The 15,043-nt window shown below is 37.2% G+C and overlaps 1 protein-coding gene across 1 annotated transcript in view; it reads left to right on the top strand.

Annotated features, from left to right (window-relative positions):
• PDE3A (phosphodiesterase 3A) overlaps positions 1 to 15,043 on the top strand; it is a 320,879-nt gene that overhangs the window by 299,578 nt on the left and 6,258 nt on the right. Inside the window, exons 11-15 of the mRNA XM_035028117.1 lie at positions 2,834 to 2,947; positions 3,099 to 3,298; positions 5,652 to 5,855; positions 6,525 to 6,680; positions 8,863 to 9,121. Of these exons, the coding sequence (XP_034884008.1) occupies positions 2,834 to 2,947; positions 3,099 to 3,298; positions 5,652 to 5,855; positions 6,525 to 6,680; positions 8,863 to 9,121 (933 nt within the window). The remainder of the gene's footprint in view (positions 1 to 2,833; positions 2,948 to 3,098; positions 3,299 to 5,651; positions 5,856 to 6,524; positions 6,681 to 8,862; positions 9,122 to 15,043) is intronic.

Genomic DNA, 15,043 nt, shown 5'->3' with positions numbered 1-15,043 from the left:
TGGATCTACACATGCATAACTGGAGATTTCTTTTTTTTAAGGAATTAGGTTTGGTTAGCTATTATTTAAGTATTTTTGAACCCATACTCAAAAGCAAAAGGGCTACTTTTTTTTTCATATACCTTCTTTTCCTAATTTTTTAATCAAGATTATACTAGCCTCATAAAATGAGTTGGGTAGCTTCCCTCCTTTTTATATTTTCAGGACTAGATTATTTAAATAAGATTATTTGTTTATTGAAAGCTTACAAAAATTACCTATAAAGCCTTCTGGCCCTTGGCCTTAGGGTGGGGAATAGGACAAAGAGCAGTAAGCTCCAGAGCTGCAAGTTTGTCTATTCTTGATGTTGTCTGTCACTCCACACAGGCTCCACCAGCACCCTGATACTGCCCCATCCACGCTTGCAATGCTGGGCACATGCACAGGGTTCTGTGACTTGCAAGAGTAATGATAATTACTTGCCCACAGTGATTTTCCCAGCTTGCAGCAAAGGAGAAGAAAAGACCTCAACTCAGAAGCTCTCTCCCAGCCTATCCCCTAACAGTGGCAGCGGGGCATTTTCTTCTCTAACAGGTCATCACTGCCTTCTCCCTCCCCCAAGAGTTTAGCATATCTTTTATTTTAGCTCTTCAATTCTTAACAAATCCAACATTGATTTTGGAAGAAGACTAGTGATCTGTGCTAACTCACCATCTAGTTCCAAGAGCAATCATGTATTTTTTTTTAAGATTTTATTTATTTATTTGAGAGAGAGAAGGAGAGCACTCAGAGCATGAAAGGGAGGGAGGGGCAGAGAGAGAGGGAGAAGCAGGCTCCCCGCTGAGCAGGGAGCCCTACAGGAGTTGGATCCCAGGACTCCAGGATCATGACCTGAGCCGAAAGGCAGATGCTTAACTGACTGAGCCACCCAGGCGCCCCAGCAATCATGCATTTTATGTGAATTATATTTACATTAATTGCAAGCTTACTATGTGTCAGGAACTTAAAAATATGTTTTCTTCTGTAATTCTCACAATTGTACTGTGAAATAAGTCACTATTATTTAATATGTCTATATTTTTAAGATTAGGAGATGAGACGTAGAGTTGTGAGCAACTCACTCAAGCTCACACAGGTAATAAATACAGAACAGAGACAAATTCAGATCTCTCCTAAATCCAGACACTTTTAGCGTGACCAGTTTCGTACATGGCACAGGTTATAGATCTAAAATGTTTGGTCTTAGATGACTTGAGATAGTCTATACACAGAGATATAGACTTCAATTTCAATGAAATTGTTCTTCGGATGGCTAGATAATATCACTATTCCCCTCTGGCAATGACACAGGGCACAGGGTTTCCTCTTTCCTCCTTTGGAACCTTGGATGTCTCTTCTAAACACATCCTCTCAAGTCTTTACAAGGCCCCTCTACTGAAATGCTGGGTGTTTACATAAGATTTAGCTACATGTCATCACTTAAAGACTGACTCTTAAGAGTTGCCAGGAATGTAGGGAAATAGGCACCATGTACCCACATTCCCCGTGTGTGCCACCCACACCAAAAATGTTAGTTTTTTCTGGGGCATCTTGGTGGCTCAGTCGGTTAAGTGTCTGCCTTCTGCTCAGGCCATGATTCTAGGGTCCTGGGATCCAGTCCCACGTCGGGCTCCCTGCTCAGCGGGGAACCTGCTTCTCCCTCTCCCTCTGCCCCTCCCCCAACTCAGGCTCCTGTGAGTGCCGTCTCTCTCTCTCAAATAAATAAATAAAATCTTTAAAAGAAAAAAATTTTTTCTTTCTTCCCTGACCAGGGACCAGATGATTTCTCCTGTTCCCATTACCATTCTTACTGTTCTTTTCTGTTTTCTCTTTATCTGTTGAGTATTATTCAGAGATGTGATCTACTATACTGGAAGAGACTGTATTATGGTTGGTCATTGGAAATAGAATATGTAAAGTTAGCATACTTAAGATAGTGTATAGCAATCAATGAAAAGGCCAGTAAACAAGAGAAAAACTTGGAAGAATTGCACCAGAAAAAAAGGTGAGCCAGGAACACATCAGGCCTTTGGTCATGGTTCAGTAGAAGCCGAACTGCACATATAGAATAGACCCCCTTCCCATGATAATGACATTGTAGCTAGAGGATTTGGTTTTCCCATAGATTTTGCTCTTCTAAATGACTCAAATCCCTACGTTAATGTACAAGGAAGTTTTTATTTTTCTCTTCAGGTATTTCCTAGAGCTGTATTCCCAAATTAGAATTTTTAGATCAGAGAACATCATTAATTGTGGTTTTCAATTTTGCTTTATGAATTTAACCTACATATAGAAGATATATTATTAATTTTTACCAGTGTTTTAAGTTTGATGTAAAAGAATACTACTTTGTTTTATTCACAGACTATATTTGCATGCTATTTATCAGAGATGAAATATTAGGTGGTATAGATCATTGGTCTGACCCAGTTGAAGTATGTCATGGGTCTTTTATTCTGGTCCTCTGCATAATCTTATACAGGAGCATGGAAATAAGTATAAAGGTAAACAGTGCAGTGATTGCACATAGTGAGCTTTCTATAGATGTTAGGTTTCTGGTAGACTCTGGACACAGATTTGTCCACTTCAGACATCTGCATGCACAATAAATGTTGTGTGTGCTTTTTTTTTTCCTTGTTACTATGGATATTATGGAGTCATGGAAGAGTAATCAAAGAGTATTTGTCCTAGAATGTTTGGCTGCCTTTCACTGGGGTATTAAAATGCTAAGACTAAACTGTTTACCCAGCAGATGGCACTCTTAGTCCTTGGACCCCAAAGTTCACAAATGAATGTTCCTTTGCATTGGTTACAGATCATAACAGAATCCACGCCACTGATGTGTTACACGCTGTGTGGTACCTTACTACGCAACCGATTCCGGGCCACTCAACTGTGATTAATGATCACGGATCCGCAAGTGATTCAGGTACGTAGTAAGTGCATCTATGCTCCCTTGTTAACTATGGGGCGGGGGGGGGGGGGGGGGGGGGAAGCATTTCTTTAAAAAAGGAGGTCAAGAAAATAGTATCAGTTTAATACTTTTTAAAAATTTCTATACGTTCATTTTCTCTTCTCAGATTCTGACAGTGGATTTACACATGGACATATGGGATATGTCTTCTCAAAAATGTATAATGTGCCTGATGATAAATACGGATGTCTATCTGGAAATATCCCTGCCTTAGAGTTAATGGCATTGTATGTGGCTGCAGCCATGCATGATTATGATCACCCAGGAAGGACTAACGCTTTCCTGGTGGCAACTAGTGCTCCTCAGGTAAATCTTTCAATTTGGATTCGAAGAAATAATTCGATTTAGAGATTTTTTCCAAAAGAAATTAATTTTATAAATTTTGATTTATAATAGGGACCAAATGAATATGAGCCAAACTATATTTAGCCCTAGGATATTTGTAGAGACCAAGCAAATTTTGAAAAGATATCATGTTTGTTCCAAGATATTAATGGCAGGCATGCAACTTTATTAACCTTGGGAAACCCTTCTCAGTTTTCTTAAGAAGAAAAACTAGTTGAATCTGTAGTAATGAACCTTCTCAACAAAGAAAATCCAACCTATACAAAAGTCCCTTTTTGAAAAGATTAGAGAACCAGATCTTTCTTGGACTTTTAATTATGTAAGTCTTCTTGGTTCATAAAACCCATTCCTTTGAAATACATTTATTATAACAACCCTTATTCCTCTGACATTTCTATTGGTTAGTAGGATTTAAATATCAATTTATTTCATTCATTTGAGAGAATTTTTTTTTTTTACTTGAACATAGTATTCCCAAAACAATAACTTTAAAGAAGTCCATTTTCTTATATACTTAAATTTGGGTTAAAAATTAATCACTGAGGGGCGCCTGGGTGGCTCAGTCGTTAAGCGTCTGCCTTCGGCTCAGGTCATGATCCCAGGGTCCTGGGATCGAGTCCCACATTGGGCCCCCTGCTCGGCGGGAAGCCTGCTTCTCCCTCTCCCACTCCCCCTGCTTGTGTTCCTGCTCTCGCCATCTCTCTCTGTGTCAAATAAATAAATAAAATCTTAAAAAAAAAAAAATTACTGAGTATCTTAGCATCTCCATCTATGTAATTAAACTCAGTAAGTTTCTCTTTGATTTAATTAGCTGGATCTAATGAATCATTGAACACTACATCAAAAACTAATGATTTACTATATGCTGGCTAATTGAACATAATAAAAAATAAACAAAAAATAATTAGCTGGATCTATGTTAGTAAGTATTCTGAGATCCTGTTTTTTCTTTCTAGAGGATCTAGAAGCCAATCTGCTCTCATACTTATTTTGTATGTTTGTTTGCTTTTTGTCTTTTACCCAACTCCCATCCATTTCCACCTGTCTTAAAGACTAGACTAGAATTTTCCTGTAATCGATATACAATAAAATTATCCTGATATTTTTTCCCCTCACTACTTAAACTTATTTCAATGTGTCCTTCATACACCAGAATTATTTTTCCTAAAGATGGGCAAATCTTTTTGCCAGCACCATTTATCATTCATATTTTCCTAGACATGAATGCATTTTTACTAGTATAATTTAAATTTTCATGTAGTTTGGCTTTCCTTTTTATCCTTATGCCTTTTTTTCCCTGTGTTGTCTATCTACCACTCTAGTCTTCAAGCAAGGTTTAGGTAACTTCCTCTTCTTTTGTAGTGTCCCTCAGCATTATTAGAGAATTCCAAGCAAGTAGATATTTATTATACACCTTTAGTTACTAGTTGGAGGGTGATATCTTCTATGGCTGCTTGTGGGATGAGAATGTTTTAAATTATAAGCCTCTCAGGGAGTCCATTCCTATTTATTAGTTATATGTGCTTAAGAAAAGGTAATTCTTGGGACACCTGGGTGGCTCAGTCGGTTAAGCGTCTGCCTTTGGCTCAGGTCATGGTCTCAGGGTCCTGGGATCCAGCCCCACATCGGGCTCCCTGCTCAGCAGGACGCCTGCTTCTCCCTCTCCCACTCCCCCTGCTTGTGTTCCCTCTCTCGCTGTGTCTCTCTCTGTCAAATAAATAAATAAGATCTTTAAAAAAAAGAAAAAGTAATTCTTATTCTAAATGCAGAAAGTAACTGACTTACCTCTTAGGAATTTTAGTATATTTGGATTGTTTTTTAAGATTTTATTTATTTATTTGAGAGAGGGAGTGAGAGAGAGAGAGCACAAGCAGGGAGGGAGGGAGAGGGAGAAGCAGGGAGCCCGACGTGGGGCTCGATCCCAGGATCCTGAGATCATAACTTGAGCTGAAGGCAGGTGCTCAACTGACTGAGCCACCCAGGTGCCCCTACTTGGATTTTTTTAAATAATTAAATTTCTGTGCAAAGAAATGTGATAAAAGCTAACTCTAAGCCCCTCATTTGCAAGAGTTTAGAATAAAGTTTCAAGGAAATGAACTTCATCTTACAAAAAAAGGAAATTTCAACCAAGGAAAGTAATCAATAGTCAATGTAATTACAATATGGAATTCTTGATAACCAGCAGTCACGAGATTGTTTCTGTGTTCCGTGAAAAAAGAGGATCCTGAAGGCTCTGCCTATTCTTGTGTATTTTTTATGATTTTTTTTTTTAATTTAAAAGTTGAATCTTTCAGTCTTTGCCTTATTTGCCTAGGCGGTGCTCTATAATGATCGTTCAGTTTTGGAGAATCATCACGCAGCTGCTGCATGGAATCTTTTCATGTCCCGGCCAGAGTACAACTTCTTAGTTAACCTTGACCATGTGGAATTTAAGCATTTTCGTTTCCTTGTCATTGAAGCAATTTTGGCCACTGACCTGAAGAAACACTTTGATTTCGTAGCCAAATTTAATGCCAAGGTAACTAGATTTGTACCAGTCTTCATTTTATGACCATATTGAAAGATGTCATGGAATCAAAGTGTGGAACAAAACTTACTGCTCTCACCTCTAATACGTCAACTGTGAAAATGAAATGCAATAAAATGTTTAACCAGAAGCAGATATATGGCATTGCTCCCAGTCTAGAAATCTGAGAAGTTGAGGTGCTGTCTACCTATATATTATTCTTTGTGCTGCAAAGAAAGAAAATTCTCACTGTCATTGGGTTTTTTTGTTTGATTTAATTTGCTCTCATCTCTGTGGTATACTAACATAAGTTGTCTGGAAGTAGAAAAGTTCAAAACCCTGAAACAAAATTTCATACATCAAACATAAATACCCAAATGTTAACTTAAGAAAATTTCTTATCATTTGTAGTTATATTTATTTACTGGTCATTGGTAATATATGCTAATTTTAAATAGCATTTATTTTCAGTTCCATAATTAATAATTTATCATTTAAAATTTTATTTTTCTGATGAACTATTTTACTATTATGCAAGCCAGTAGCATTTTAAATAACTAAGAAGTTCCTCATTTCTTGGTATTCTACCCGTTAAGAAGATAATAAATATTTTGTTGTTTATTCTGTCCAACTCTTGCTTTAATTGAAGCAAACCACACTTTACCTTTACCCCTCAAACAGGTGAATGATGATGTTGGAATAGATTGGACCAATGAAAATGATCGCCTACTGGTTTGCCAAATGTGTATAAAGTTGGCTGATATCAATGGGCCAGCTAAGTGTAAAGAGCTCCATCTTCAGTGGACAGAGGGTATTGTCAATGAATTTTATGAACAGGTAACTAACTTAACTGTTTATCTTAATTCATACTTGGGCTGCTCATAAATTCACAAAAGCTTGCAAAAGCTGTAAAAGTGTGATCAGTCTCTTTTATATTCAACTAACATCAGAAAAAAAAAAACTAAAAACTCTAAGATAAAATTATTTGCAAGTATTGCAGAGGGTGGAGGTGGGGGCAGGCAGGAGAAGATGTTGAAATAATGACCTACTGAGACATTAGCAAGACCATTGACATATTGTGTCTTTTTAAAAAAAATAAATTTATTATAATAGAAGCTCATTTACATTTATATGGATGAATGTACATCAGATTAAGTTCATTTACTTTTAATAGTCAATAACAGCATATGAAAAAGCTTTATAAATAGACATTTTATTTGACATGATAATGTGAGAGTAAACACACTACTGAAAAATCTACCACAAAAACATAAGCATAAGGTGATCTTCCCTACATTACCCTCCAGTGGTCAGATTATATGTGAAACTTTGAGTACTGTGAACTACTCTCTTAAGAGGATTCTGGAGGTAGTGGAGCATGGGTAAAGGATAGGAATCAGTGGCATAAAACGACATGATGAGGGTTGCTGGAGGGGTGGTGGGTGGGGGGATAGGATAACTGGGTAATGGTCATTAAGAAGGGCACTTGATGTAATGAGCAGTGGGTGTTATATGCAACTGATAAATTACTAAATTCTACCCCTGAAACTAATAATACAGTATATGTTAACTAAACTGAATTTAAATAAAAAATTTTAAAAAAAAGAAGTGAAGATAATTTCCCTAGGCGGGGGGGTGGGGGGAAGGTGTGTGTGGGGGGAATGGAGTTGATATAGTAACTGTCTTCAGATACTTTAAAGACTGACATACAAATTTAGGATTAAGTGTATCATGTTGGGGAGATTAAAGAAAATTATCACTTAACACAGGGTCTGATTTATAAGAAACAGTAGATTTCTCCTATAGAAGTCTATAGAAGTCTTTCAGTCTATAGAAGTTATAGGGAGATTGATTTCAAGACAATGTGAGAAAGAAATATGTATTAAAAAGGTATCCAGAAATAAAATGAGGCACCTTTTTAAGTAATAAATAGCTATCACTGGACATACTTGAAGAGGGATTAGAAAGAACTTTTGTGGGTTTTATAGACAGGACTCATACATAGGATAAAAGGTTTGTACTTTCTAGAAAATAATGTATTGCCTTTTCTAGAAATGAGATTAATTCATAATCAATCTCCAAATATTGAAATACAGAAAGAATAGGGGCACCTGGGTGACTTAGTTGGTTAAGTGGCTGCCTTCGGCTCAGGTCATGATCCCAGGGTCCTGGGATCCAGTCCATGTTGGGCTCCCTGCTCAGTGGGGAGCCTACTTCTCTCTCTCCCCCTGCCCCTCCCCCCACTCATTCTCTCTCTCTCAAATAAATAAGTAAAAATCTTAAAAAAATAAAAGAAATAAAATAAAGAAATAAAAAAAAAGGAAAATGATAACTCGGTTATGATGATTCTACTACATAGACATAACCATTGTTGATATTTCAGTATATTTCCTTCGTTAATTTTGCTAGGTGACTACTGGTTGACAGTCTATTTTTTTTCCAGAAAGATTTGAAGTAGTTTAAAATAAAAACACTTATACAGTAGTACTATTAAACATGTTGACAAGCAATATCAGAAATCATATAATCACAGAAGATATAATTCAACCAAAAGCTGGGATAAGGTAGCACCTTTAACTGAGCAATAAATTATTCTAAACTTTACTGGCAGCCAAGGCAAAAGGAAGAAAGCATGATAGATTATGTATTTGTTTCATAATTATTCCCAGGATTGCATTTTGAAGTACATTTATACTCTAATAGAACAAGGACTGACATAATAAGAAATACTATCTATTAAGACATTAGACCATTTCTTCTATTGCCCTTTGATCAAAGCCAAAAACTCAAGATCACCAAAGTGATAAATGGCAACAAAGCATTTCGACAGGAATCGTTTAGCAATTTGGGTAGAATCTTTTAGCAGTCAAGTAAAAGAGGGAGTTCACACATGAATATCTGGGTTCTTACATAATTGCAGATTTTAGGTGCCAAGTGAATGTTAACTTTACTAGTATTTTTAACTTTCCATGTCATTTATCTTTCTGGTCGACTCTTCATGCTAAATTCCTATTTCTAGGGTGATGAAGAGGCCAGCCTTGGGTTACCAATAAGCCCCTTCATGGACCGTTCTGCTCCTCAGCTGGCCAATCTTCAGGAATCCTTCATCTCTCACATTGTGGGTCCTCTGTGCAACTCCTATGATTCAGCAGGACTAATGCCAGGGAAATGGGTGGAAGGTAGTGATGAGTCAGGAGATACTGATGACGCAGAAGAAGAAGAAGAGGAGGAGGAAGCACCAAATGAAGAGGAAACCTGTGAAAATAATGAATCTCCAAGTAAGTTTTATAAAACCTATTTCTACTGTATTTTTCCTAAGATTTTTTTAACATAGGTCAGATAAATTTTATGCTTCTCATGAATTGCATAGTTTGTGTCTAGATACCATCATCATCTGATTGTGTATAACCTCTCTTCCCTAATATCATAACCCTAGAAGTTACAGATAATGGAATCTATTATAATACCACATTCATACAAAGATACAGCCCCTGTTAAGAAGTAAAGAGAAATTAAGCAGTTGAAACTTGTTCTTCAGGGTATCTTAATGATTTAGAGATGAAAGGAATTTCAGATACCATCTAGAGCAACCATAGACTTTTGTTGGCTTAGTTGGAGGAAGGCCATGTGAAGCGGTAAGAGGTAATTATCACCCATTCATGTAACAAATATTTATTAAGCATCTACTTTGTGCCAGGCATTCTTCCAAGTACTGAAGATAGAGCCATGAACAAATCAGACAAAATATAAATAAATCCTTGCCTATTTAGACTTTTTTTCCAGTAGACACTAAGCAAGACAAATCAGTAGGTCTCTAACATGTGAGATACTGATAAATGCTAGAGTTAAAAAAAAAAAAAAGGAAGAGGGATATGAAATATTGCAGAGAGGTTAAAATTTTAGATAAGGTAGCCACAGATGGTCTAAATAAAAAAGATTAAAAAAAAAAAAAAGACTGAAAGAAGTGGGGGAATGATCCATGGAAGTATAGATGGAAAAAGCGTGCCAAGGAGAGAGAAAAGCAAACCATATAAATGTCCTGAGGTGGGCATTGGCTGGGTGTTCAAGAAGCATGGGGAGGGCTGGAGTGGCCAAGACAGAGGAAAGGGGGTGATGGAGCAGCAGGAGAGAGGCGGTGGGGAGCCAGATGATATAGGGTTTGAAGGTGGGGCTCTGAGTAAGGTGGGAAGCCATCAGTGATTTTGCGCAGAAGAGTTAGCTGATTGAGCTTATATTTTAGATAGGTTGCCTCAGTTGCTGTATTGAGAATACTCTTGAGTGTGGGGTAGAGTGAGGGTAATAAGTTAAGAGGCTGTTGAAATTACCCAAGTGAGAAAGGATTGTGGCTTTGAACCAGACAGAGTAGTCACATTAAGGACGATGAAAAGTGTTTCCATCTGGTCATTGATTTGGAGTACATCATGTAGCCAAACTAATCCATTTGAACTAACCTGACTATAAAAAGAGATTATTTTTCTTCTCGTCTTGAAATATTCTCTGCTATTTCTCCTGTCACAGGGAGGAGACCCAAACAGCGTAATTAGTAAAACCCATAACCCTTACAGTGCTATTGCACAAATACTATTCTTGTGTTCACGAAAACATAGTATGTGGTTTACATCTGCCTTCAGAAAGAAAGTACAGTCGTAATTGTTTTCAAAGTGCTTACCCGAAATATTACCCCAAAGAGAGACGTTCTGATCATCTGTTCCTGTTTTTTAGCACAGTCAGGAAAATTCATGACTCATTTCATCTCAGCCATCCAGTAAATACAGTCTAATGTGGGTATTGGCCCATTTTTGCCCTCATGTAAGTACTCTGTTGTAAGCTTACAAAACAGAGATAGGGAGATCTTTATTAAGTATAAACTGATGAGGGTTTTGCAAATTTGGTTCTAGGCCAAATTTTTGCCTAAGTTCTGTCCTATATATTAACTTGGGTACAGAATGAGGGGAGTGTCAAAAGTTGTTTTCCTTCAATATTCTATTATCAAAGTAACTGTATTTTATATCTCTGGTGCTTATAAAAATGTTCCCATTAGCAATTTGGGGCTGATCCTGAGATTCAGAGATTGGAGCCAAGATTGGGATTCATGGCTTATGTTTTCACTTGTTCATTTAATAAATATGTATTGGTTTTCTCCTTTTCTTTCTTTCTTTCTTTCTTTCTTTTTTTCTTTCTTTCTTTCTTTCTTTCTCTCTCTCTCTCTCTCTCTCTTTCTCTCTTTCTCTCTTTCCCTCCCTCCCTTCCTCCCTTCCTTCCTTTCTTTCTTTCTTTCCTTCTTTCCTTCTTTCTTTCTTTCTTTCTTTCTTTCTTTCTTTCTTTCTTTCTTTCTTTCTTTCCTCTCTCTCTCTCTCTCTCTCTCTCTTTCTTTCTTTTGTTTTCATTTCAAAGAGTCGGTAGTTTGCTGTCTAAGGACAGGACAGTTGTTGTTTCCACTGAGTGACATTGGAAAGTGTTGTAGGCTTAGCCTCTTGGAAGAGCTTTGTTCCCATGGGCCCTTACTGATTGCTATTTGAACTCAAACACACTGAAAAAAAACACACATAATACAGGCATCAAGAATCGAAGAACACAGGGCAGGAGATTTAACAGGCTCAACTTGTCAACGTTGGCTTTAGCAGCAAGCGCAACAACCAGATATTCAATTACTTTTCATTCTGTAGGGTTAAGTTGCCATACTGACTTCCAGATTCAGATACGTTGCTCTCCAAACCTAGCTCTCCAAACTCTACTGCTGTAGAATCCTAGTAATTTTAATTTCATAATCATATTGACTGAGATGGTTAACTTGATTTAGCCTCAAACTTAGATTTCAGAAAAAATTTAGATTAAACATGCACTGATAATTTCAGCAATTTGTGAAACTTGGAGCTCTCCCAGGAAACACAGAATTAAATGTTTCAATATGGTATCCTAGGGAAAGAAGGCTTTTTCCCAACCTCATAATTAAATCTGAAAGATTCCTACAGCGAACTAAGAGGTTTCTAATGAAGTACTAAGCTGCATTTAGAATTTGAGCAATGAAAGGCTCTTTGTTCTCATTTCAAAAGGTTCCAGTGCTGAACAATTTGGCTCCCAATACAGGCATGTTTTAGACCACCTGCAGACTCTAATCTACGCAAATTTATTTGGTACAAACTTTCTTCTACGTCACCTTATTCAGTTTAATTCCAGAGAGATTTATTGCTAACATTTAACAGCATTAATAAGAGAACAGCTGTTCTCATGGGGGCTGCCCTGAAAGGAAAAAGAGAAAAATTGAGCTTTTGTTACCTCTTCCTTATGAATACACTGCCATGAATGTGTATGACATTCAGATGGAGTAATCACCTTGAGTAGTAGCATTTCTTCTATCACCATGATTCAAATCTATCCTTTAGCCAGTGCTCATGTGGAACTCTCTTGATTCAAAGTATAGGTTAAAACGTATATTAACATTTAGGTGCACCTGGGTGACTCAGTCGTTAAGCGTCTGCCTTCAGCTTAGGTCATGATCCCAGGGTCCTGGGATCAAGCCCTGCATCAGGCTCCCTGCTCCGCGGGAAGCCTGTTTCTCCCTCTCCCACTCCCCCTGCTTGTGTTCCCTCTCTTGCTGTGTCTCTTTCTGTCAAATAAATAAATAAAATCTTTAAAAAAAAAAAAGTATATTAACATTTAAAAATTTCTCAACAGAAACTGATTTGTACTAACTACAATAAAAACAAAGTAGAAATAGGCAAGTAGATGGCTTTGGTAGAAGAAGAATTTTATAAATGTGCTTTTAAAAACCTGATGTAGGGGCATCTGGGTGGCTCGGTTGAGCGTCTGACTCTTGATTTTAGCGCAGGTAATGATCTCAGGGTCATGGGATCGAGTCCTGATTCTCTCTCTCCCTCTGCCCCTCCTTCCCTCTCTCTAATAAAAAAAATCTAATGTAGTAGTAATGTATCTTACTGATTTTTATAGAAATAATTCAGATTTCTTTAAATTGTGTGTGTGTGTGTGTGTGTGTCCTTATTAAGAAACTTTCAAATGAAGAAATTGATGTCATGCTCCAGGACTCCATCACCTTCTGTCTGTATACATGCCTCTCACTCTGCCTGGGATCCTGCCCACAACTTCTTCACCCAGTGTGTTTAATTCTCAAGACTTACATCTCACCTCAGGTGTGCTATCCCTTGAAAAAAATCTTACCCATTCCCTTGCAGATCGAGTCATGTGTGTTGCCATGGTTTGATGTCTCAGAAAGAAATTGCACTGCACACTTATTAAAAATGCCAAAAAAGACTTTATTCAAGATTATTGCAATAGGAAGAGATATTAAACTCAACTCTATTGAAACTAAGGCAGGAGAATTTTTAAGCACTAGCCTGAGCTATTGAAAAAGTACTATAGGACCTTAGAGGGAAGTTGGTCAATGTGATTGAGCCATCTGTTTGCTAATTGGTACTTGTTGAAGTTGGGCACTTACCCTCCCATGGAGACTGGAAGTTAGGGACCCTGTTTTTCTTAATGATTTAATTTCAAAAGAATCACACCCAGGTACTTGAGAAAGATGTTCCTGGGTTATAAAACTGGCTAGAAGCTGGGAGAAGATTTATCTGTATTACAAAGGAGCGGAGAAGGTATTTGCACTTTCAACTCTTATAAAGTAAATGCTATAAGGAAAGGGAAGTCAGAGAACTATAATCTGGAAGAAACCAGTCTAAAGTTTAGTCAAGGTGAGGGGAACATTTATACCATCTTGATCACATGCGTACATTGTCATAAAACACAAATACAGCATGTGTATTTCGTTTTTTGTCTTCTTTGCTCTCTTCCCTATAAACTGCAAGCTCCCTTAAGGCAAGCTCTTGGACTAATCAGTCTTCCTGTCTGTAGCATCCAGAAAATTGCTTGTCAATTAATAGGTGGTCAATATAAGTTTGATTGATGGGTTTATCTCATAAATAAAATAATGAATACAGTAAATTGTTTTTTAAATTTTTGCTTATGACTCTGCCTGTATCCATTCCCTCTGGCATTTATTCAACTTAATGATTTCGTTATGTGTCTGTATGGTTCAAAAGTAATTCAGGATAATTGAATTTAATGTCCTTTTATTTGATCTGTATTTTTAAATCGATCTTATCCTGTAAAATGCAAGAAATTTTTGTAGTATATTATAATAAAACTGTGGAAGGAATCACTAGTACTTCCATAAAAATTTTGGTGGATGTCTTCCAAGAGATCTAGTTCCTTTGGCACCCCTTATAGCAAACAGATTTTTTTTCTCATTGTTACTATTTTTTCTTCTTTTTTTTCTTCCTCCCCCTCCCCCAGATTATACATTGTGAATCATTGCTACTTCATTAAGTAAACCCAAATATCCCTGCTGACCATCCTGGTAATCTGTACTATTAACTCTTAATGTAGTCTCAATTAGATCAGAATATCCTGTGGACCACTTTTCCATATCATTGTCATTTTTATGACATATCAACACTTCACCATTTACTTGCAACTGTGGAGCAGAGACTAGGGAGAACATGATTCATCTAGTAAACTCTTACTGAATACTTACTGAAGTCTGGAGCTTTGTGAATATACATACAAAAGGAGGAACAGGTTTCTGTCCATAGGGAAGTTTACAGTCTAAGAGGGGATCTTAGCCTATTTTCTAAATTCTTGGCCTAAGTCTAAAATGGTCACTCAGATAAAGGTACTAAGAGTTATATTCTGGCCATGAACAGACCCTTTTCTAAGCTCAAGATGAGCTGCCTACTTTACCCGTGCCCTTGAAGGTCTCCCAGATATTTCATGTTCAGCGTCCCCCTCAAATCTCCTCACCTAACGTTGCCTTTCTCAGTACATCTTAATACCAGCTACTCAACACCTCAGGCCAGACAGCTCAGGGTTTTTGTTTTGTTTTGTTTTGTTTTTTATTAGTTTCAGAGGTAGAATTTAGTGATTCATTAGTTGCATATAACACAAAGTGCTCATTACGTCAAGTGCCCTCCTTAATGCCCATCACGCAGTTACCCCATCCCCCCACCCACCTGCCATCCAGCAACCCTCAGTTTGTTTCCTAGAGTCCAACATCTCTTATGGTTTACCTCTGTCTCAATTTTCATCTTATTTTTTTTCCCTCCCTTCCCCTATGTTCATCTGTTTTGTTTCTTAAATTCCACATATGAGTGAAATTGTATGGTATTTGTCTTTTTCTGACTGACTTATTT

Source organism: Mirounga leonina, unplaced genomic scaffold (genome assembly GCF_011800145.1).
Source record: "Mirounga leonina isolate KUSES-001 unplaced genomic scaffold, KU_Mleo_1.0 Mir_201, whole genome shotgun sequence".
NCBI classification, from domain to species: Eukaryota; Metazoa; Chordata; class Mammalia; order Carnivora; family Phocidae; genus Mirounga; species Mirounga leonina.
This window is presented reverse-complemented; position numbering and strand designations above follow the sequence as displayed.